The sequence below is a fragment of the Pteronotus mesoamericanus genome, unplaced genomic scaffold (assembly GCF_021234165.1).
Source record: "Pteronotus mesoamericanus isolate MK-2021 breed Mesoamerican mustached bat unplaced genomic scaffold, CSHL_Meso_final scaffold_1066, whole genome shotgun sequence".
Classification (NCBI taxonomy): domain Eukaryota; kingdom Metazoa; phylum Chordata; class Mammalia; order Chiroptera; family Mormoopidae; genus Pteronotus; species Pteronotus mesoamericanus.
The window spans coordinates 642,193-666,679 of NW_026555299.1; the positions used below are offsets into that span (position 1 = coordinate 642,193).

Below are 24,487 nucleotides of genomic sequence, written 5' to 3' on the forward strand. Positions count from 1 at the left end.
TTTTTTATGCTTTTGAGGCCCTAAGTTCCTTGAGCATCCTTATAACCAGTGTTTTGAACTCAGCTTCTGATGGATTGCTTCTCCCCCTTTTGTTTAGTTCTTTTTCTGGAGTTTTGATCTGTTCTTTGATTTGGGCCATGTTTTTTGTCTCCTCATTTTGGCAACCTCTCTGTGTTTGTTTCTATGTATTAGTTAGAGCTGCTTTGACTCTTGGTTTGGTAGTATGGCCTAATGTGATAGGTGTCCTGTAGGGACCAGTGGCTCAGCCTACCCTATCACCCAAGCTGGATACTTGAGGTGCACCCTTCATGCGGGCTGAGTACACCCTCCTCTTGTAGTTGAGCTTCAGTTGCTATTGACAGGTCAATGGGAGGGATTTACCCAGGCCACTCAGCTACAAGGTCTGGCTGTGACCACTGACCACCAGCCTTCGCCCTCTGTGGAGGATCCGCTGTGCAGGAGCAGGGTGGCAGTACTCTGCTGTGGTCTGTTGCTGTCCACTGGGTGCTCAGGCTCTGGTGTTTCCCAAACGGTGCAGGCGAAGGTTAGCCCCAACATGCGTTTTTCCCAGGGCCACCCTGCCTGAGCTATAAAGCAATCTGAGATGGTTGCTAGTTATGCTGGGCTTGGAGATTCCCAGGCAAAGTCAAGCTGTGAACCTAGGCTGTTTGCTGCTAGTGGCAGGCCTGTGGCCATTTAACAAGAGGTAGGTGTGTTGGGTGCTTACTGAGGCTGACTCTTGTTTGTTTGAGAGGATTTAGGAAGCTGTGAAGCATGAGCCAAGACCAGCAATTCATATGGAAAAGCCACTGGTAACAGCTTTAGTGGACTAGTAAGTTGGGTGGGACTGAGTCTCAAGGGATCTCCAGGGTGGGGCAAACAATGTTAGCCAAGTTGATGGAATCTCAGGTATGACACCCTCCTGCCAGCTCTGTGACTCCGTGGGGGATGGATTCAGAAAAACGACAATGACCTCTGCCCACCTTTCTGTCTAGGAGAAAGCTGTCCACCAGCTCTTCCCTTGATGCCAGATGCTTCAGTTCCTCCCTGTTTGCCACTGGTGCCCCTCAGACTGCTACCCTGGTGCCAGAGCTCAGGAGTGAGTCTGATTAAGTCCATGTGGGGTTTCTTTAAGGGGAACTGCTTGGGACTCCAGAAATTTCTTCCACCAACTCAATCCCTGCCGGTTTTTGCAGCCAGAAGTTATGGGGACTTACCTTTCTGGCACTGGAATCTTGGGCTGGGGGGCCTGGTGTAGGGCTCGGACTCCTTGCTTCCGAGACGTCCCTCCAGAATTTTTATCCTCCACATGTGGGTGTGGGTTCAGTATGTTCTACATCTCTGCCCCTCCTACCAGACTGAATGGATGTGGTTTCTTGATTTCTATAGTTGTTAGACTTCCATTCAGCTTGATTTCTGATGGTTCTGAGGGATGGTTGTTCCATAGTTTAGTTGTAATTTTGATGTGGTTGTGCAAGGAGACGAGCCGTGTTTACTTGTGCCACCATCTTGACTGGAAGTCCATCTTCTCTCTGATATTAAACAAAACTTTTTCATTAGAGGTACCTTGAATTCTTGCGGCTGGTTTTGAGTTCCTGTGCCATCTTCCCACAGGCCTTCCCTCTTTCCATATTTATTTTTGCTGATCCTTTCGAAAGTAAGTTGCAGACATCAAAACTCAATAAATACTTCAGATATATCCTCTAAGGAACATTTTCTTGCATAACTTCAATACAATTATCAAATAACGAAAATGTAATGTTATCATCTGATGTATTGGTCATATTTAAATTGTGTCAATTGTCAATAATTTTTAGACCCAGCTGGTGTGGCTCAGTGGATTGAGCGCTGGCCTGCAAACCGAGAGGTCACCGGTTCAGTTCTCAGTTGGGGGTGCTCAAGAGGCAATTGATCGATGTTTCTATTGCACATCGATGTTTCTCTTCCCACATTGATGTTTCTCTCCCTCTCTCCTTCCCTTCCCTCTCTCTCAAAATAAATAAAACCTTTTAAAAAACATAGTAATAATTTTATTTAATAGCTCAGTCCTTTCATACTGTGGCTGTCCTCAACCCTGATGTAGGATCACATGTGATATTATATCATTTGTCATACCTCCTTAGTCTCCTTTAATCTGAAGCACTTCATTTAGCCTTACTTTGCCTTGGCTGACATTGATATTTTAAAGAGTTCAGGCCAGTCATATTTTTTTAAAGATTTTATTTATTTACTTTTAGAGAGGAGGAGGGAAAGATAAAGAGAGGGAGAGAAACATTGATGTGTGAGAGGAACATCAATCAGTTGCCTCTTGCAGTCCCAACCAGGGACCTGACCTGCAACCCAGGCATGTGCCCTGAACGGGAACCAGTGAACTTTCAGTTTGCAGTATGATGACCAGTCCACTGAGCACACTAGTCAGGGCGAGGCCAGTCATTTTTTTAGAGTGTATTGTAATTTGGATTTGTATGATGGCTGATGAAGTCTTTATCGGAACAGCTAAAATGATATAAGCATTATGGTTTTCCTTCTGAACAGCTAATATATTTATACCATTGTCATTCAAATTTTTTCATGAGGTTTCTTGCTGATTTTCATTGGAAGGAATGGATGCAAGTAATTTCTAGACATGTCCTTAATATTCCTAATGGGAAAACACATTTGCATATTCTTTTATTTTCTCGAATCATACAGGAAGGGAAATAATGGTTAAAGAGCTCCCAGTGTTTGCTTTCACAATAACATCCCTTATGTCAACCTGATTAAAATCAGTTTAACCAGATAAATGTGTAGGTCCTTCTGGAGCAAGGTTGTTGTTCTAACAAAATGTCCTACATATTGCAGGCACTTAAAAATATTTTGGGGCCCTGGCCAGGTAGCTCAGTTGATTAGAGCACTGTTCCAATACACCAAGGTTGCATGTTCAGTACTGGTCAGGGCATATACAAGATCCAACCAATAAATGCATAAATAAGTGGAACAACAAATTGATGCTCCCCTCTTTCTTTCTAAAATCAATAAATTAAAAAATTTTTTTTAATTTGTTGGACTGAAAAATAGTTTAATTCCAAAACTGAAAGAATATTTTTTAATGCTCTTTGGTTTCTGGAGTCCCATGCTGTCTCAGAAAAATGTATTATTCAGTATCTTATACAACCTGTGTAACTAAAGTATTGTTAAAAAAATAAGAGTATATGTTCTTAAACAGAGCATCCAAACATTTCTTGGTTGCAGAATCCTGGATGGACATAGGTGACTATTTGGCTGAGACAAATTCTCTAAGCTAGTCTTCTGTCCAGTCTGAGAATGTAGGATCTAATAGTCAAAAATAACATTTTACATGATTGGGGGAGGGAGCTCTTTTTTTTAATTATGGTAAAGTACACATAGACTGTACACTGTTAATCATTTTTAAGTGTTGAGTTGTGTTAAGTACATTTACAATGTTGTGTAACCAGTCTTCAGACCTCTTTTCATCTTGCAAAACAGAAACTATACTCACTAAACAACTTCCCATTTATTTTTAATCTTGTGTTAAAACATTAGTTGATAATTTATTACTTGAAATAATTAACATTGTACTTTCCTAAACAAGAGTCATTAGCATTAAGAACCCAATTTTTTTAAAGTGTGGTAAAATACATATTTACCATCTTAACCATTTTTAAGTGTACAGCTCAATAGTACTAAGTCCATTCACATTATTGTGCAACCGACCCCCAAGGTTCTTTCATCTTGCAAAACTGAAACTCTACATCCTTTAAACAACTCCCCATTCCCCCTCCCCCAGCCTTTGACAACCACCACCATCCTACTTTCTGTCTCTGAATTTAACTATTAGAATCATACATTATTTTTCTTTTTGTGATTGGCTCATTTCACTTAGGGTATGTAGTGTCTTCAAGGTTCGTCTTTGTTGCACCATGTCAAAATGTTCTTTTTAAGATTGAATAATATATGCATAGAGGACATTTTATTAATCCGTTAATGGACACTTGGATTGCTTCTGTCTTTGTCCACTGTGCATAAGGCTGCTATGAACAAGCATGGACGGCTGTCTCCTCAAGGCCCTGCTTTCAATTTTGGGGGGTATATTCTTAAAAGTGGAATTGCTGGATCATAGGTGATTATATTTTTAATTTTTTTGGAGAACTGCCATATTGTTTTCTATAGTGGCTGCACCAATTTACATTCCCACCCAGCGCTGCACAAGAGTTCCCATATTTCTCTCTCCTCGCCAACACATGATTTTTTCCTGTGTGTTTGGTTTTAAGTTAAACTCAGTTTTGTTTTACATTTTAATATTTGATAAGTAAAGCAAATTCTGTATTATCTCTAAAGAAACACATTTTTTAAATTCTGATGTCTAATTTATTATTGCCTCATAGCTGGCGCAGTGATGTTTGAGTATGGAATGCGTCTTGGCAGGGAGGTTCGAACTCTTCGGGGACTTGAGAAGCAAGGCAACTGCTATCTGGCTGCTATTAATTGTTTACGACTTATTCGTCCGGAATATGCCTGGATTGTGCAACCAGCATCTGGTGCAGTGGTATGAAAACTTTCCATCTTGGAATTTAGGGATCATTTTATTTATTTGGTTTGGTCCTTTCAGAACTATGACTTTGTCTTGTTTTGTGTCATTTAAAATTTCTCCTGGGATATTTGTGAATTTAACCTATCATTGCAACAATTCAGTTGGTATATATTACTACCTCTTTAGTTCCCAAACTCAGAATCACTGTAGGAAGAAGCATTACAGAGCAGTTTCGTAGTGAGAGAGACCTAACTTCAGGCAGATTAATCTTTTGCTGTCCAGTTATTCTCTTGCATAAAATAGAGATGATGATACTATTACTGTCAACCTTATAGAATTGTTAGTGTATTAAATGAGGTAATTAATGTACAGATTGCTTAGAAATGTAACAGTGCCCAAACCTGCAAAAAAGTACTCAATAAATGATAGTAGTTGCTTTTATTTCATTCATTTTTGTTAATTCAATCTACAATGACTTATTTTTTTATTATTATTTTTAAATGATATACCACACAGAATTCATTTGTTAAATATCGCCCCTCCCTTGCCCTCTGCCTCCAGCATGCTCCCTGGGGGAAGACCCTGGAAGCGTTATTAGAGGCCCTTGGAAGCATCATTAGAGGCAGGGAAGACCTAACTATCAGGAGGAATCCCTAACACTTTTCCAGGGTAGAATTCCAGCTAATCCAGAAAGGGTCCTTCCCTTACAGCTGTTGGGAAACTACAATGATTATTTTAAAGAATGTACACTTTGAGTTTTTTTTGTCATGCTGATGTGGTCATATGTACCCAACTATTTATATTGTATAGTTTCTACATTTAGTAGGCTGTTCCCCAGAATTCTGGGCAGAGAATATAACTGCAACCAAGGAAAGTCAGTGGTTTATAAGGAGGTCAAACGCATGTCATTGGACTCAGTAGCGTGTTAGAGCTAAATGAGCCAACTTGGCAAACATTCCTTTTTTTTTTTTTTTTTTTTGGTCTGATAGTTACAGTACCTTTGTAAGGAGACCTGTGCTAGTTAAGTAATTTATGTTGGGAATAGTTAAGCAGGAAAGCTCTGGATTCAAATTGAAATAGTAGCTTTTCACAGTTAAATGACTTTGTCTTCTCAGTATGACCGCCCTGGCGCATCCCCTAAGAGGAATCACGATGGTGAGTGCGCCGCTGCCCCAGGTGAGTCGGGTCTCACTGGTTCTTTGTGGGGAAGTGGTTGTGTTGCGGTGATGTGGTGGTATTCTTTTCGTATATTCTAATGTGCTTATCTTGTAGTATAGTAATATTGTAGTGTACTATATACTATATATGTATAGTAGTTATAGAACTATTGTAAAGCTCCCTTTTTTCAGTGTATTTTCAATATATTAATCTGCTAAAGGTTGGTTGGTTGGTGGCACTTTGAAAACTTTGTGTGGCTTTATGAGAAATGAAAATGCTTAAAAAGTGTATTTTGGTTTTCGTATTTAAATCAGCTTACTAGCAAATCTTTGTTTTATCAGGCTCCTTTGATGCTGCCATGGAGGCATGAGGTCCTTCCTTAGAGAGTCTGGGCTCCAGGGTTGGCTGCCTGGCTTTAATTCTGCCTCTCTCTCTTTGACCATGTTCCTTTCTTACTGATCGAGACAACAGTATTTTGTGATTCTAAGATGTAAATAAATAATATGTAAAATACCTTGTAAGCACCTCCTCACTGCAGCTAGGATTAGAATACTGCTCTTATTTGACTCCACTGTGCCTTTGAAGCAGGATGCTGCTTTAAGGTAGCTTATATGGAGCCACCCTTTTTCTCCCCTTGGAAATTGAATAGAAAGTTACATAATATTTAATGGCAATTGACAGGTTGAGTTACTCTATAGGTACATCTTTTATTTTTGGAGAATTGAAATTATTTGTCTTTGGCTGATAGCAAATCGGCAGATTGAAATCCTGGACTTGGAAGACCTAGAGAAAGAGTGCATCTTGGCTCGTGTTCGCCTCGCGTTGGCCCAGCATGAGCCGTCAGCAGTTGCAGTAGCAGGTGGGGATGCAGCAATCTTTTGGTATCAACAGCACTCTGGAGGGTCAGGCAGTGGACCTCGCACGCTAGATGGCTGTGAAGCATGCTGTTGTTCTGAGATAGTCGTCGACAAGCAGTTTGGGGGCTCATTTGCATATGCCTCTGGTTGCACTAAGTGGCGCTTTTCCATTTCCACAGGTAGCTCATCAGCAGAGGAGATGGTCACTCTCTTGGTTCAAGCCGGCCTTTTCGACACTGCCATATCACTCTGTCAGACGTTTAAGCTTCCCTTAACGCCAGTCTTTGAGGGACTTGCTTTCAAGTATGTACACCATTGTCTTTATAGTCTTAATTTTCTAATGCAAAAATGCTGTTGCTTAGGGTGAAGCAGGGGTTACTACAAACCGGTATCCTGTAAGCCAGTGGTTTTGTTTAGTCCACACAAAGGTTTTGGTTTTTGTTTTTGTTTTTAATTTCTTTTAGTTGGTCGTGTTTTTTTTTTTTTAAATATTGATTTATATCTTCTCTTGAGAACATCTGGCTTTCCTGGTCCCACATTCCCACATGACAGTCGTTAACCTGGGTTAAGAATAGTGGTGTCCATTTTAGGAGAGGCATGTGTCCTCTTCAGTCCTTTAGGACAGCTGTGGGCCCCTGGAAGCATGAGTAGAAAGTACTCCTTATTGAAGTTACCTTCTACCTGAATATTAGGCAAGCAGTTTGTAGATTGGCAATATTAACTTTCAGAATTTTTCAATATCAGTTTTCTCTTGAAAGTAAATTATCTCTTAAGATTTACTGATGGCCTCATGGGTAATTCATTTATGTGGCCATGAGGAGAGAAGAGCCAATATCCCAGTAGTGAATTTGGCAATACACTGGAGCTCACGTTGTCTTACCTCTAGTTGTAGTAACAAAAAAAGGTGGCGCTTTTCAGCAATTGAGTTTTCTACGTGTGGAACTATTTGCATTGCAGATGCATCAAACTGCAGTTGGGTGGAGAGGCAGCACAGGCAGAAGCGTGGGCCTGGCTAGCAGCCAATCAGCTCTCATCAGTCATCACTACGAAGGAATCCAGGTACAGCCCTGGTGTTTCTCCTTCTTCCCTGGGACCCCCCGATTAACCTGATTCTCAGAATCCTTCTCTGACAACTTTAACCCTCAGTAGACTTTCCTTCCTTGAAATGCCTCTACAATTTGTATTATGCAGCTTACCACTTTATAATTGGAACATTTTACAACTTAGAAGTCTTTTAACTCCTAAATTAGCATACCAGAATCACTAGTAAAATACAGACTATGAGATAATGCCCTACCCTTCTAAATCAGAACTTCTGTACGACTGTAATGCTTGATCATGTTTGGCAACAGTAGTCTAAGCTATTGTTCTTATTTTAGAAATTTGAAACAAAGAAGTTAAGTGAATTGTATAGTCAAGTAAATACATGAATAGTGGGAAAGGAAATGAAAAATCCAAGTCATCTATTTTCTAATGCTACCCTGAAGTCACATTGGCCCTAATAACATTAGGTACCTTGTAGCTATATTACTAATTTACTTGTGAGCTTCCAAAGACTTTTTTCCTTGTAAGTACATTCTTTGAATCATACTATAAATATCTGTTAAGAATCTGGAACTCAATAGTTCTTTCTGCTTTCATCAAGTGCTACAGATGAAGCATGGCGACTGTTATCTACGTACCTGGAAAGGTACAAAGTCCAGAATAACTTATACCACCACTGTGTCATCAACAAACTCTTGTCTCATGGAGTACCTCTGCCTAATTGGCTTATAAACAGTTATAAGGTAAGGGTATCTTCACTTGCAAGGAGTAAGAAGCTGATCTTTATCATTCTGAGTAACTTCACATGATTTTAAGAAGAATAATAATTTATGGAAATATTCTAACTTACAGACTTCGGTCAGCTTCTCAGCCTTAGCTAAAAACAATTTCATTTCAGTTCCACATAAGGTACTGAGTGCTTAAAGTTTTGCAGGGTAGTGATTAAGTTAATGCCTGCTCTTGTGCTCACTGAACAATGAGTGGATACTTAGAACAATGACTCCTATGGATGACGTGGTATTTACTATTCACTGCTCAGAAAGTTCACAGGAGTGGGTGAGGTAGTTTTCAAATTACCACAGCAGTGTTTCTTTTTGCTTTTGTCAAAATTGGGTTTTTGGACAACCTGCATCAGAATTATTTGGGTAGTGGGCTTCTTCAAAATATAGATTCCTGGGCCCCATCAGAGACTTACAGAATCAAATTATCTGGAGTTAGGAACCAGGAGCTATATTTTAACAAGCTTCTAAAGGTATCTGAAATACCTTGGAAGAATAGGGAAAGAGAGAAAGTAAAGCTTAAAGTCCAGAAAATTGATCCCTTTTTTTTTTTTTTTTTTTTAAAGTCAGAAGGTAAAGAAGGCAGCTAAGATGGTAAGGTTGGTTGTAATCCAGTCAGAATGCAGAAAGCATAATTAATGTAAGCAGAGCCCTTCCACACTGAGGCTGTATCCACCTTTCTCTCACCCTAAGCTAAATACAAATTTAATTCAGGCTTTTAAAGTTGGTGATTCTTTTAACTTCTTTTACATTTGTCATTCATTTATTTCTGAGAATTGACATAAATATATTGTCTTTTAAGTTCTCAGCATTTCTGGGTAGGTTCGTTGTCTATTATTACTCTGAAAACAAGTAGAAAAGAAATAAAATGTATCTTACATCACAAAACAGGGGAGGAAGACCACTTAACAGATAGGGCCTCACAAGGTTCCAGAGGGTAACTGGGCTGTTGGGAATCCAAACCTTAAACCAAGGTGCTCATTTATTCATACTGACAAGTATAAGTGTCAGGAAATCAGACACTCAACATCCTTTGGTCTTTGCCTGGGTAAGATGGAATCTGATAGATGTTCATAATCACTGACTCTCTACAGAAGGTTGATGCTGCCGAGTTGCTCCGTCTGTACTTAAATTATGACCTTTTGGAAGAAGCTGTGGATTTGGTTTCAGAATACGTGGATGCTGTTCTGGGAAAAGGACACCAGTACTTTGGAATTGAGGTTAGCATGTATACACATTTCATTTCATTCTGTATTATCACACTAAGTAAAACCAGGACCTGACAATAAAGTGAACTATAGAATAGTGGATTTACCCTTTACTGTTAGTAGTTATGCAACGGCTTTAGTTATTATTTGGAGGAAGGAGGTAAATAAGAACAAAATGGTATTTTGTGTGTGCCCAGGACTATGCTGCATCTCTACCAGTGTTTTCTCATTTAATCCTTGTAGCAGCCTATAAGGGATTTTTTTTTCCCTTTTTTTAACCCATAAGGAAAAAAGGCTCAGAGGTTAACTCGAAGTTGCCCGAGTTCACGCAGATGGTACATGGACGAGCCATATCTAAAATTCAAGCCTAGTTAATTAACCACAGAGCCAAGCTCCTAAACTCTCAGGAACATATTCAGAACTTTGAAAGTTAAGCTTTTCCTTTTCCAAATCTTCTTTTTCCTCCCCTAGATAATTTGAATCTAAATTTCAGACTGGAAATAATATCATTCCTTGAAAATTTAGAGAAGTTTTATTGAGTATTTTTATCCTTAATGGATAAATTTAGAAGCCTTAGGGTTTAAGAGGTGACATGAATTTAAAAATGCATTTGATTTAATTGAAAAAAGGACAAGTCCCCCAGTTGGAAGGGGGGAGGAGTCCAATTCGTGTGTGTGCACACGTATACATGCAGTTTCTTATTGTGAAAAAAAATAAGCCTTTTAATGTTATCAGTGCTTGTGAAAGGAACTCTCCACTTTTCTGATTTTCTTTAAATAACAGATATTTTTCTTTTCAGTTTCCACTGTCTGCAACTGCTCCAATGGTGTGGCTCCCATACTCTTCCATTGATCAGCTTCTCCAGGTGCTGGGAGAGAACAGTGCCAACAGCCACAACATTGCGGTGAGTCCGTCCTTTCATCTCTATGCCCCTGCACTTGCAGTTCCACCTGACAGCTGGCTCGCCAATTCTCCAGGAGTAAGGGGAGGGCAGAAGCCATGTATTGCCCTTAATTTGCTGCCCCAATCCCTGCATAAAATGACTTGTTAAGTCAGATATAGCTCCTCTGGTTCTGGGAAGAGAGGTGGTAATGCTTTTCTTGAAAATACTACTGTGGTTTGCAAATTTAGAAAATTCATTAGGCAAACAGGATTGGAGAATTATTTATGAGACGTCCAGTTTTATCAGTAACATCACAAAGCAGACTCCTATACTGAATAATGATTAAATGAAGCAGAGTGGCCAACATCTTTATTAGGGGGAGTCTGGTTGGTGAAGTCAAAAGTGACTAATAGCCTCAGTCTTTTTCCATACTTGACATATTCTGTAATGATTTCCTTCTTGTCTCTACAGCTGTCCCAGAAAATACTCGACAAATTGGAGGACTACCAGCAAAAAGTTGATAAAGCAACCCGAGATTTATTATATCGTCGGAACTTGTGATCCAGATGGTTGCCTAGCCTTTGTAACCGCTTGGTGCCTCTTAGGGCTTAAGACTTTATTCTACAGGAACGCTGTACTCCGGGCTGATTCTTATACCTGTAAATGATGTGTACAACATTCAGTCTGCATTCCGCGCCAGAGGAGGAGGGCAGATGAGTCACAGTACCTGTGCTTGCTGGCGGTGCTAACACACAATTTCCGGTTTCAACCTTCGTCTCAAACAGCTGCTTTTGTATATGATTCACAAGCTTTTTTAGAGTTTATATTTTTTTAAACTACCGAAGACATTCTTTATCTGCAAATTAAAACCCACCTTCACTTTCCACAATGGGTGATGGTGGTTGGTTTGTTGTAGCTGACCCCCAAATGCAGTCACTGTACATTCTTTCATTCTCCCCTCTCGCTTTTTGTATTTCGATGGAATTATTTTGGTCCAGAATTGACATGTATTTTCTGTATTGCAGAGGCTAATGATTTTACGTACTCTTTCCATTATTTATTGTGGAGTTTTTGTATGATCTTCAATAAAGTATTAAATAACTTACCTAAATTAAGCCTGAACAAAAAGACCAGCTGTCAAAGAAGATACCTTATTTTAAATCTGGTTCTGAAGCTAAAGTTGAATAAACTTAGCTAAGAAAAAATTAGGAATCCGTCATCTATAAAAGTCACAGAGTTTCAAAGCAAATTGTTAACTTCTATGATTTATGATAATCAAGCCGGACTTAATCATACAGTTAGTCTAATAGTGTAAACTTTCCTGGTCAGATTTAAAAGCATTCATACCCACAAATTTGGGGAAAGTGAAAAATAAAATCTTGCATTTTATCCTGTATATTAAAGTTTATCTTTTAAGGAAAAAATCTATATTATTTGCTCATATGCCCTTTGACCTTTCTTGAGTTTTTTGCTTGTTTGTTTTAGAGAATTTTTATGCATTTACTTGAGCCAAGCTGATGATACATGCTGGGGTGCATGACCTCAAGTGCTCCTTGAGTTTTTCATAAGCCTTTAATTTTTATACTATCAACACCATATGTAGTGCTTGCTTTGGTGGCACATATACTAAAATTGGAACAATACAGAGAAGATGAGCATGACCCCTGTACAAGGAAGACAGGCAGATTTCATGAAGTGTTCCATGTTTTTTAAAAAAAAACAAAACACTCACCTGGTCATTCAGTTGGTTAGAACAGCAGTCTACAACATTTTTAGCACTCCCTAGGAACCTGTTTCCTGGAAGGCAATTTTTCCACAGACTAAGGGGGTGGAGGTAGTGGAGACAGGAGGTGGAGCTCAAGCAGTAATGGGAGTGGAGATTCGTTGGCCCACTGCTCACCTCCTGCTGTGCTGCTGGATTCCTAACATGCCAGGTGAGGGGAGGGAACCCTGGATTAGAGCGTATCCCGATAGGCTAACATACAAGAAGCAACTAATAAATATATAAATAAGTAGAAAAACAAATTGATGCTTCTGCCTCCCTCTCTAAATTTTTTTTAACACCATATTTACATTATATATTGGAGAGTCATTGTCCTCCCAGTGTTATAAACCTGTGGCTCCCAACTGCGGCAAGAAATATTTTTTGACCCATTGTATATACACATTTATAAGCAAAAGATTTCACAAAATACGTATCCTCTTTTATTATGGTCCCCGATGTTTCCATGAGTGACTAATGGGTCAATCTGAGGCTTCAGAAGTAGGGGATAATGATATCTACCCCATAAGGCTGTGAGAATTAAATGCAATCCTACATGTAAAGCACTTAGTGCCCGACATATAAATTCTGGATGAATATTAGATATTAGTATGCTTAGTAAGAACTGAGAAGCCAGGAGTATAAAAATAAATACTACTGGATTTCTTAAACTCAGTTTAGAAGGGGTAAACAAGTACTAACGACGTATATATAGTCGTTATATACAAGTATATATACTTGACATATATAAACGTCAAGTGCTGGAGAGCGTTAATGCCTGCACTGGATCTTGAGGAATTTTTTAAAAATCGCTGTGGTGCGGTAGTTATTCAAGACTGTGAAGGACTGAGGGTGAGATGACGTTCCAAGCAGCTGGCTCCAGAAGAGAGGGTGAGGGCGGACCCAGGGCAAGGGAGAGGAAGAGTGCTCAAGGAAGCTGCATAAAGCAGGTTGAGGCTACCAGTGGGCCAGATTGGGTAAGATCTGGTATCCCACCGCCACAATTTGGGCTTCTACCTCGTAAGCAGTATAATTTCCAGTGATTTATTGTCCAGTTGACAAGCAACACACTATTAAGACATCATCTTTGTGCTCTAAGAAAAATATTAACGCATAAAAAAGCCACTGTTATATTTACTCTTCAATGGTATACCCAAATTAATCCACGATAATCAGGGAGAAACTTGGGGAAAGCCCTGGAAAGCACCACATCTTCGTAAAGGACAAATGACAACGAACAGTAAGCAGAGAACAGGCACAATATGGAGGACAAGGGGGTAAAGAAAAGACTCTGCAAAAGACGCAAGGGTGGAGCCCAAGGTGCTGGGGAATCTAAACTCAGGCCCTTCCGTACTATTGGCTCTCTTTCTTTCCCTTTTCATTGGTTACCGGCCCCTTCAATGGGCCAAAATAGCCAATTGCTTAGCGCTATGGGTAAAGCCCGCCCTTCCCCTCGGGGGTTTAGGAGCCAGAAGAACCTCCAGGACCCAATGCGCTTGCGCGGGCGCGCGCTCCGCCGTTAAAGTCTAGTCCTTGCAGGAGGCGGGGTCGCGGGGTATGAATATTGATTACGCAGCGCCGCGCCGAGCGCCGCCCTTCTCGGCTTCCTGACGCTCGCAGCTCGCGCTTGGGCTCGCGATGGGGAAGAAGTCCAGGGCGGTACCCGGCCGTAGGCCTATCCTGCAGCTCTCTCCGCCGGGTCCTCGGAGCAGCACGCCGAGCCGGGACCCGGAGCCGGAACTCGACAGCGAGCCGGACTCGGCGACGACAACTCCCAGCCAGCCAGCCCCGGCGGCGACACCCAGCCAGCCAACCCCGGCGGCGCCGCAGCCGCAGCCGACCGTGGTGATTGCCGCGGTCGCCCCAGAGGACTCGCCTTCAGAAGGTAAGGGTGCGGGAGTGGCCCCGGCCCTTAGGTGTGGCATCCGAAACTCGAGCTCGGGGCTTGCGGCCTAGCCTCTCGGGCAGGGCCCTGGCAGGAGGAGAAACCCGGGCGGGCGGCGTCCGCATCCGAGGCCTGCTGCGTGGGGCCTTTGGGGAGGACGGCTGCAGGCCTCAAGGCGACGGAAGGGGCCGCGGAGCCGTGTGCGCGGGTCCCTGAGGCGCCATCTCTCCTACAGGGGTTGGCCCGGCACCCTGAGCCTCGTTAATGTCCGCGCTCGTTTTTTGATAACTTACCGGGTGGATGGGGGAGTATGCGTTTCAGCGTCCACGGCTTGGTGACGGTGGAACCTGGCGTTTTCTACACGTCATTTGCTTTTCTCTTCGTTTTGGGTGAAACCGAGAGAGACTGAAGTGGGCAAGGCCTTTTTACAATATATGTCATCCAAAGCTTCGGTAACCCCCTAATTGACAGGTATCCTAAAGATTTTTGAACAAGTGAGGTTTTCGGGTTCCCAAGTACAATACTTATGTTTCTTCCCGGACTGGTACTTGGATTCAGAGTAACTAATAGGATTGTCTAACCACTATGCTGTACACCTGAAACTAATACAAAATAATATTGAATATAAACTTCAACAGAAAAAGATTTTTTAATTAAAAAAAAAAGTAACTCGACAGTGCCAATCCAAGGATCAGACGCCGGAGAAGTTGCGATCGTTTCAGGTGTTAAAAAAATAACGTTGGGTAAAAACGTGTTATAGTTATGCTTTCTGCAGAGGTTTTGTGGTAGCCTGGAGAACATTTATAGTGTGTGTGTGTGTGTGTTAGTTAAAGATTTTACTTATTTTCAGAGAGGGGAAGGGGGTAGAAAGAGGGAGAGAAACGTGGTTCAGCAACCCAACCCAGAGCCGAGGCATGTGCCCTGAAGCGGGTTTGAACCAGTGACCTTTGGCTTTGCTGAAGGACCTCCAATTGAGCCACACCGGTCAGGGCTATAATGTTCAAATTATTAATGTTAAAGCGAATAGAAGATTCTAGTTTTGCTTGTTTATCTCCCAATTATTTCGGTTAATGATGGGTTATATATACACTGTCTTAAAAAAAACAAAATCGAGACTTGAAAGGTCAAATCAAAGGTTGTTTTGTCACCTGTAATGTTTTCTCTGGTCTGTCGTTTGACTGTAGTTTGCTTTTCGTTCGTTTCCTAACTCCAGATGAGCAGGAAGTGGTGGTGGAGGTTCCCAGAGTTGTTCAGAATCCTCCAAAACCAGTCATGACCACCAGGCCTACAGCCGTCAAAGCAACAGGTATAACTTTTTTCACTTTTTTCTTTAAAAATTGTTTTATCGACTTATTTTTAGAGACCAGAAGGGAGGGAGAAAGAGAAACATGTATGTGTGGTGGCTGCTCATGCCCCCCCTCTTGGGGACCTAGCCTGCAACCGAGGCATGTGCCCTGACTGGGTATCAACCCCACTCAATCCACTGAGCCACACCAGCCAGCGCCGCGTTTTTTCCTACAGTATCTTTCATTAGGATCAAATTGGATTTATTTATAGAGTGTTTTGTTGACTGCTTCAGTTTTGGCTAATTTATGTTTTGTCCATAAAGGTAGAAATTTTACTTTTTAACTTTTATTGATTGATTGATTGATTTTAGAGAGAGAGAGAGAGAGAGGAAGGGGGAGGAAAGGAAAAAGAAACATTGATTCATTGTTCCACTTATTTATACATTTTTTAGTTGATCCTTGTGCATGCCCTGACCAGGGATGGAACCACAACCTTGGTGAATAGGGGTATACACCCTAATTAGCTGAGCTACTTGGCATGATAAAATGGAAATTTTAAATCTCTCTATGATGGTTGGTTAATGTACAATTCAACCAATGTAAAATGTGTTGCTGATTCCCCTGTACCCATTCTTTGCACTACTTTTTCTTTTAATGCCATTTTGAAGTGAGTTTTCTGGCTTCCCCCTCTAGCTCGGAAGGGAACACCATCTGTGTCTCTTCTAACACATTGTTTTGATTGGTACCTAGCAAATGTTTGTGGCGCTGAAAATTGCTCTTAAGCATTGAGGAATGCAGTGTTTGCAACAATGGTTTTGTAGACAAATTTGGGTTCAGATCTTCCTTCTGGCTTTCATTCTAAGACCTCAGGACCTTATTCATCTGTAAAATGGATCTGACAGCCCTAAGTATTATTTTGATGATTACATTGAACAATTTATGTAAAGTTTTGTGCAGAGCAGGTGCCATATGTGTTAGGTATATGTGTGTGTATATCTTGAAAGGTTAAAATATGTTTTAATGCTAACTATTCTGTAATGGTAATACTGGGTTGGCAAAAAAGTCTTACGTTTTTCTATAAAATAAAACAGACATTTTTCATTTTCACCAATAACTATTGATTTGGATGTTTTGAGTATGTCGGCTACCTCCCACTATTGGCTTCTAGTGGGTAGAGGCCAGGGGTGCTGATAAACAGCTTCCAATGCATAAGACAGCCCCACAGCAAAGAATTATTTGGCCAAAATGTCAGTAGTACCAGGAAACTCTGCAGACCACTTTTGATACATTCTATCAGTCACAGCACCTTCTCCATATAGTGCACAAATCTTTCTTTGCATTTCATTTGCATTTTTATCTTTTTTGAAATAATGACCCAAAAAAGTTGCATATTTTCTTCCATCTTCAATATTAAAATGGCTGCAGAAAAATTCACCAATTTTGATGTTTTCTTTTTTTAATTGTTTCAAATGAAGTTAAAGATAACTAAGCACAACTAATCAGAGAAATGCAAATTAAAACCACAGGGAGATACCACTTCACACCAGTCAGAATGGCCATAATAAATCAACAAACAACAAGTGCTGGCGAGGTTGTGGAGAAAGGGCAGCTCTCGTGCACTTCTGGTGGGAATGCAGACTGGTGCCGCCACTGTGGAAAAGTTTGGCATTTCCTCCAAAAGCTAAAAATGGAACTACCTTTTGACCCAGTAATTCCACTGCTGGGATTATACCCTAAGAATCCTGAAGCACCAATTCAAAAGAACCTATGCACCCCAATGTTCATAGCAGCACAATTTACAATAACCAAGTGCTGGAAGCAACCTAAGTGCCCATCAACCTAAGTGCCCAAAAAAAGTGTGGTACATTTATACAATGGAATACTATGCAGCAGAAAGAAAGAGCGAGCTACTACCCTTCGTGACAGCATGGATGGAACTGGAGAGCATTACGCTAAGTGAAATAAGATAAGGGGTGAAATACAAATACCATATGATCTCACCTATAAGTAGAACCTAATCAACAAAACATGCAAGCAAGAAAAATATAACTGACAACATTGAACAAAAAAACAAAGCAACAGTAACCAGAGGGGAGAAGGAAGAGGGGTAAGAGGGAAAAGAAGGGGAAGGGTCAAGTCAAGGAACATATATAAGGAACCCATGGACAAAGCCAAAGTGGGGAAGGAGTTTGGCAGTGGGAAGTGAGGGTGGGTAGGGCAGGGGAAAAGAGATAAATGTAGTATTTGAACAATTAAAAGAAAAAAAAGATTAAGCACAACTAGAACCATCATATGGAAAAAACTATGAACTTTTTGGCCAACCCAGTAATTTTATTCTTTTCAAGTTTGGTATACTTTTTGACACCTGTAATAATAAATACTCATTTCCTCCTCCTCCCACTTGCCACTTATTGAAAACAAAAAAAAAAAAATTAAAAAGAACCCTAGCTGGTGTGGCCCAGTGGATTGAGCCCTGGGTTACCAGTTTGGTTCTGGTCAGCACGCAGACCAGCTCTCCCGTTGGGGGCCTCTGAGAGGCAACCGATCAGTGTTTTGCTTGCACATCACTGTTTCTTTCTCTTTCTCTTTTTCCCCTCTAAAAATAAATATCTTTTAAAAAGAGAGAATGAGAACCCATTGTGGGTTAGAAAAACTAAAACTTGGTTGTTAGAATAATATTCACACTAGAAAATACTATTTTGTATCTGTGAACTACATATATTCATTTGAATGGCTTAGTGCAATGGAGGAAGTACTCAAGAATTGACTGTGTTTTTTCCTTGAAATGGTTTTTGAATTTTACCTTTATCATTATAAACATGCCAGATTTTTTCCACTAAAATAAAATAAAAATTTTAAGTTGTTAATGTATATTTTTATGAGTAGAGCAAGCGTATCTAATAGTTTTATCCTAGAAAATAGTTTTTAAAAGTATCTGCATGTGCAATTTAGGAAAACTTCAGAATAAGCTCTCCTAAATTAGATCAATAGACTGCTCTGACAGTCAGCCAGTATTTAAGCATCCTCTCGAAAAAGGTACTTAATGTGGGTCCGCAAATGAGTGTCAGAGGTCTGGATGCCCTGAAATTACACATTCAAGTGTGTGTTTCTGTGAGAAGACCCATAGCTTTTATCATCTTATTAACAGTTTCTGTGACTAAAGAGCTAGAAACTACTGTTCAGATGATGTTATGAGGAAATTATAATAGAGTTACTAGAAGTGTAAGGCACAGTTACTATTTGAAGCTTACCAGGACAGTAAGGTATATAATCTAAGAAATAATTTCATGATATAGTTTGTTGATTTGTGAATTGTGTGACACCATATGTTAAAGTAAGCGCACTGAGGTCAGTACCCTTCCCAAAAAAATGCTGCTAAGGACTGTGGCTTCAAAGAATGGCTCTGCTTCCTATGGCTTCAAGTAGTAGCCACATCTCAGCAGTAGTCTGGGACATGACCCTGAGAGACTTCTATTTTTCTAAGATTAAGCAATTTTGCAGAATATTGTGAACATTTTTTTCAATATTCTAAATTCATTCCTGTTTTTATCAAATGTATGGATTAAATTTTCAGAGATGTAATTAGAATTTACATGCATTTCATGACTTTTATCTTTTTTTTATTCATTTGGCATTACTTTTTGTCCCCTTCACATAACCCTATAGTGGTCTGATTAATCATAAAATAATACTGCGCCCTGGCTGGTGTGGCTTGGTGGATTAATTGAGTGCTGCCGGCCTGTGAGCTGAAAAGTCACCAGTTCAGTTCCCAGTCAGAGCACATGTCTGGGTTGCTGGTCAGGTCCCCAGTTGGGAATGTGCAAGAAGCGACAGATCCATGTATCTCTCACACATAGATATTTCTCTTCCTCTCTTTCTTCCTCCCTTTTCCTCTCTTTAAAAATAAATAAAATCTTTAAAAATAATAATAATAATAATAATACTCTGTCTGGTACTGTGCTGTAGTTGCTTTGCCAGTCCTCTGTTTGAGAGCATTTGAGTTATTCACAGCTTTTAGTTAAGTAAAGCTGCCAGAAGCTTTGTGCCCAAAAAAAAAAATTATTTCTTAGGATTATATTCTCAAAAATGAGATTATCTAGCTAAAAAGAAAAAAGAAGTAGCTCTTAATCCATGCTACCAGATTGTTCTTAAGAAATATTGAATTGCCCTGGCCAACTAGCTCATTGGTTAGAACATTGTCCCCAAATGACGAAAGTGGCAGGTTCTGTTGGGTTCAGTCCTTTCCCAGTCAGGGCACATGCAGGGAAGAACCAATGAATGCATAAATAAGTGGAGAACAAAGCAACGTTTCTCTCTCCCCCCCCTCCCCTTTTCCTCCCTCTCCCTCAAATCAATGAAAGAAAATTAAAAAGAAAATAATAAAAGAAATACTAAATCTTAACAATATTAAGTGTGCTTCTTCCCCAAAATACCCTTTAGTAATTTTTACTTTTCTATTTCATAGTCATTATGTTATTGATAGCTTAGAGAGGTTTGATGTGTGCGCTATAGAAAGGAAATAGGTGGAGCCCTGACTGGTGTGGCTCAGTGGGTTGGGCATTGTCCCACAAACCAGAAGGTCCCCGGTCCAGTCCCTGCCAGGGTACAACCTTAGGTTGCAGCGGGCCAGGTCCCCAGCTGGGGGTATGATTGATGTTTCTCTCACACGTCATCTTGATTATTTTCCTCTCTCCCCCATTTCCCCTCTCTATAAAAATAAATAAGTAGAATCTTTTAAAAATAGAGAAAAAGGTGGACCCTTGGTGAGCATGGGGAATTACCTCTGCTTCAGGAGTTTTGTAATTAAAATTCCACACAGCTCATCTGGTTGGAACCTTTTACCAAAGAGAGTATGTAGCATTAATGACAGTGATTTCGGTGATTAGCTCTATTATTGTCTCCAAACCAAGAAGTTTTTTTTATGTAAAAATACAAATTTTCCGTCTTCCTCATTTCCTCAAAAAACCATCAGTGCTAAGTGCTAAAATGCAGGTTTTGTCCACACAGAAATGTCTCCTTTTGTAGGCCATATCCTTGTGAGGCTAGGAAAATTGGCATGCCCCAAAACCAGGAGAGGTAAAATATAGGTAAAATACTTGGTGACACTGTCAGATGTCTACTTCAAATCATTTTAATCAGTTTAAAGTAGTAGTTTAGAAATTACTGTGTAGTGTAAAAATGTAACCTGTATGCTGAAACCTTATGTCACTAAAGCATCGAATGTGAACTCTTGTATGATAAATTAAACAGTTTGTGTCTACTTTTACATTAGCCCATGAATTCATTTATGAAATTATGACAAAGAAAACTAGATTTTGCTTGCTGATAAACATGACATTTACCAAATATTTATTGAGAACATAGAATGTGCCAGGCACTGGCAAATTTAGTCTTATTAATAAAGCTGAAAAGTCTGACTAGGCTTAAATACTTTATGTACCTGTTATTGTTCCACTTATTTATGCATTCGTTGATTGCTTCTTGTATGTGCCTTGACTGGGGATCATACCCACTACCTCGTTATCTTAGGATGATACTAACCAACTGAGCTACCTGGCCAGGGATTTTATGTACTTATTCCAATAAAGTGATATATAAAGAGGGTAAATATGGGTGGGTAAAAGGTTTACAGTTCTTTGTACGGAAAAAAACATGCAGGTTATAATTCTTATAATAGACTTATTAACTCAAAAAAGTGTCAGAATCTTTTAAAGGCTCAAATTGCCAGCCTTCATTATTATACATTCTTGTAGTCTACCTGCTACACTTAAGCACAGAGTATTTTTTGTTTTTGTTTTTAAGTTAACTTAGAAAGTCACAGAGGTAAGAAAAGGTGAGCCAGCTGGGCTGTGTGAGCTCAGGAAAAAAGTTACAGAGAGAAGGCCCCTGAGGGAAGGAGCGGGGAGAGGCTGCATTGTGCTCCAGAGTGCCGCAGAGTGAGCGAGTGAGCAGCTCAGGCTCTGTGGCACCGGGTGAGCCCAGCCTGCCCTGCCCTGCCCTGCCCTGCTCTGCTCTGGGGAAAGAAGGTGGTGGGGAAAGGCACGGGCTTGCTCCGGAGAGGGAACTAGTGCGCCTGGCAGAGTTCTTACCTACTTTTGCCCACCCCTGTTTATGCTCACTTCTTTTGTAACAGAGTAGCCACAGGTGCTGCAAAGGAACTAGCATAACAGCATACTAGGGGCTATATCTGAACTTGAGTTTGAGGAAGACACTGATAATTGGTGCTAGCTAGGGTGGGTGGGGTGTTTGTTTTCCTGCTAGCATTTTGAATCCATTGTGTTTGAGGGAAAGAAAATCATTGGAGAAGAGTTTTGCTTTTGCCCTGGAAAGGTAGCTCAGTTGGTTGCATCATGGTCCCTGTATGCCAGGGCTGCCAGTTTGATCCCCAGTCAGGGCACTTACAGGAATCAAACAATTATTGCCTCTATAAGTGAAACAATAAATTGATGTTTCTTTCTCTCTCAATTAAAAAAAAATTTTTTTTTAAAGAACTGTGTTTTTCATTTTGGAAATCTCTTTTCTCTACTGAAATCTTAATTGGTTTACTTGTTTGAGATGGATACATAAATTAACAAATGCTAAAATCAGGATATACTGTATGGTATTTTGACAGTATAAGGTTGAATGACTGAACATGTGATTTGAATAGGGTATCAGGTAACTATACAGATGGATTTGATTAGCTCTAGGTGCATAATGTAATTTATAGCTCTGGTGATTCATTGATGTATTTTGAGGTTTTCTCTGATCTGTAAGTAAACTAAATGTAAATCGTTTAGCTAAAGAATCATGTTATTTTTTTTTTTCTTGGATACTACCTAGTACATGTTAGCATTGTTATTACTAATGTGTTTGCCTTTCTATTTCTAGGAGGTTTATGCTTGCTTGGTGCATATGCTGATAGTGATGATGAAGAGAGTGATGTTTCAGAAAAACCAGCACAGTCTAAAGAGGCGAATGGAAATCAGTCAGCTGATATCGATAGTACATTGGCCAACTTTCTAGCGGTTAGTCGCACTTTTGTTTGGGTTTTTAAGTTATTGAAGCCACTTTGGAACCCAGATCTCAACTGGTTAGCCTACTTGTTGATCTGTGTCTCCCTCTTCCTTCTTCTTCCCCTTTACCTCTTTTCTTTGGTTCCTCCCCGTTTCTCCATCTTCTCTTTTTGTCAAGGTTGTAAGAGAGAAAAATGGAGAATAGAGAGGTTTGTGGGAACTTGTGTAATTAGGAGATAAGGGTTTTGGTTTGAGAAGCTTAAGGACTGAGCATGTGGGATTTTTTTTTAAGTGATTGCCATTTTCTCAATTTGGTTTTGGTGTGATTAATGGATTTGTTACTGTTTTCTTTCTAAAGGAGATTGATGCAATAACAGCTCCTCAGCCTGCAGCTCCTGTAGGAGTTTCTGCTCCACCTCCAACTCCACCTCGCCCAGAGCCAAAGGAATCAGCAGCATCTTCCCTTTCTTCCACTGCTTCAAATGGAACAGACTCAACCCAGACACCAGGGTGGCAGTATGACACTCAGTGTTCACTGGCAGGAGGTAAGCTTGACCCTTCAATTTTAAAGAAATCTCAAGTGCAACCCTTAAAGCTATTCTAGGCATTGAGGTTTCCAAAGATGAATGCCCACGTGCTTTCGTTCCAGACTGTAGGCTTCTACCTCTTCATTAATTTTTGTGTTATTTTTAAAAAATCCTCATCCAAAAGCATGCTTATTGATTTTTAGAGAGAGGGGGAGGGAAGGGAAGAGAGACGAAGAGAAACATCTGTCAGTTGCCTCTCATACACAGCCCAACCTGGGAACCGGACTTACAACCTTAGGTATGTGCCCTGACCAGGAATCGGAACCCATGACCCTTTGGGTGTGGGCCAGTGCTCCAACCAACTAAGCCACACCGGCCTGGGCCGATTCTGCCTCTTAAAATACAGTATTTTGGAAGATGATAAGTAGGGTAGTTGCCTCTGAGAATTACTAGGAAATACTTTTATTTTTTGAAAGACGATTACTTGCCCTTTTAACCAGTAATAAACAGCTTGTGCCAAGTGAATGATTGAAACCAGTATTTCAAAAGTTTTTTGAGGTTTGCAGTAAATTCTGCAGTATCAAACTGCTTTTGTTTAAAAAAAAGTGTGCAAAGGTGATGGGGAGTGGTTGCCCCTCAGGGGACATTGACAATGTCTAGAGACAATTTTCGTTGTCACAACAGCCAGTGGAGGAGTGTTACTGCATCTGACGGGTAGAGGCCAGGATGTTGCTCAACACTGCACAGGCCTGACCCCCACCCCCACTCCCGCGCCCCCCACAACAAAAAACTGTCCTGCCCAAATGTGAACTAATGGTGCTAAGGTTGAAAAACCCTTCGTTAGATTGTTACAGCTTTAGAGATGACTTGAGGCGTAAGGCCAGAATTGTGGAGGAATTTGTGCTTTTAAAATTTGTTTTATTTTCTTCTAGTTGGAATTGAGATGGGAGATTGGCAAGAAGTCTGGGATGAGAACACAGGATGCTATTATTATTGGAACACACAAACAAATGAAGTGACGTGGGAGTTACCCCAGTATCTAGCCACCCAGGTACAGGGATTACAACATTACCAGCCCAGGTAGGAATACACTTGAAATAACCTAGAAGGAAATCAGAGTCTTTATTTTTTAATGATAATACTTGCCTTCTATTTTTCTTGCTAAACTTGTTTTTTGTTTTGGTTTTTTTTTTTTTAAGTTCTATAACAGGTGCTGAAGCTAGCTTTGTGGTAAATACAGACGTGTACAATAAGGACAAAAATATTTCTGTTTCCAGTAGTAAAAGTGGACCAATCATAGCCAAGCGAGAAGTTAAAAAGGTCAGTGTTACAATATAACTTACTTGCTTATTTTTAAATCGAAAGAATATTAATATTACTGTGGCACAGGTATATAAGCTTTCTGTTAATACTTTATAAACACAAATGTGAAGTAGAATAAGTTCTTAGTTTTACTTAATATGTTTCTGTTTATTATATGGCATTTATAGCAGTTTGGCAAGTTCAGTGGTGGTTGGGAGTTTTCGGGTACCTAAGAGGCTCCTTGGGCATTGTAAAGGATTGTGAAGCAGC

At 40.2% G+C, this 24,487-nt stretch overlaps 2 protein-coding genes and 1 non-coding gene across 3 annotated transcripts in view; all 3 read left to right on the forward strand.

Moving 5' to 3' along the window:
• Positions 1-11,683, forward strand: part of NUP160 (nucleoporin 160) — a 43,002-nt gene extending 31,319 nt beyond the window's left edge. Inside the window, exons 28-36 of the mRNA XM_054586961.1 lie at positions 4,386-4,546; positions 5,647-5,707; positions 6,438-6,548; positions 6,726-6,849; positions 7,504-7,605; positions 8,192-8,333; positions 9,464-9,589; positions 10,377-10,481; positions 10,932-11,683. Coding sequence (XP_054442936.1) covers positions 4,386-4,546; positions 5,647-5,707; positions 6,438-6,548; positions 6,726-6,849; positions 7,504-7,605; positions 8,192-8,333; positions 9,464-9,589; positions 10,377-10,481; positions 10,932-11,021 — 1,022 coding nt within the window. The 3' untranslated portion in view covers positions 11,022-11,683. The remainder of the gene's footprint in view (positions 1-4,385; positions 4,547-5,646; positions 5,708-6,437; positions 6,549-6,725; positions 6,850-7,503; positions 7,606-8,191; positions 8,334-9,463; positions 9,590-10,376; positions 10,482-10,931) is intronic.
• A 379-nt stretch (positions 11,684-12,062) lies between these two features.
• On the forward strand, positions 12,063-12,170 carry LOC129081529 (U6 spliceosomal RNA). Its single transcript, XR_008530315.1, has one exon. It is a non-coding gene; the product is annotated as a U6 spliceosomal RNA (small nuclear RNA).
• A 1,643-nt stretch (positions 12,171-13,813) lies between these two features.
• FNBP4 (formin binding protein 4) overlaps positions 13,814-24,487 on the forward strand; it is a 40,772-nt gene continuing 30,098 nt past the window's right edge. Inside the window, exons 1-6 of the mRNA XM_054586963.1 lie at positions 13,814-14,107; positions 15,321-15,413; positions 22,264-22,400; positions 22,747-22,933; positions 23,848-23,995; positions 24,115-24,235. Of these exons, the coding sequence (XP_054442938.1) occupies positions 13,861-14,107; positions 15,321-15,413; positions 22,264-22,400; positions 22,747-22,933; positions 23,848-23,995; positions 24,115-24,235 (933 nt within the window). The 5' untranslated portion in view covers positions 13,814-13,860. The remainder of the gene's footprint in view (positions 14,108-15,320; positions 15,414-22,263; positions 22,401-22,746; positions 22,934-23,847; positions 23,996-24,114; positions 24,236-24,487) is intronic.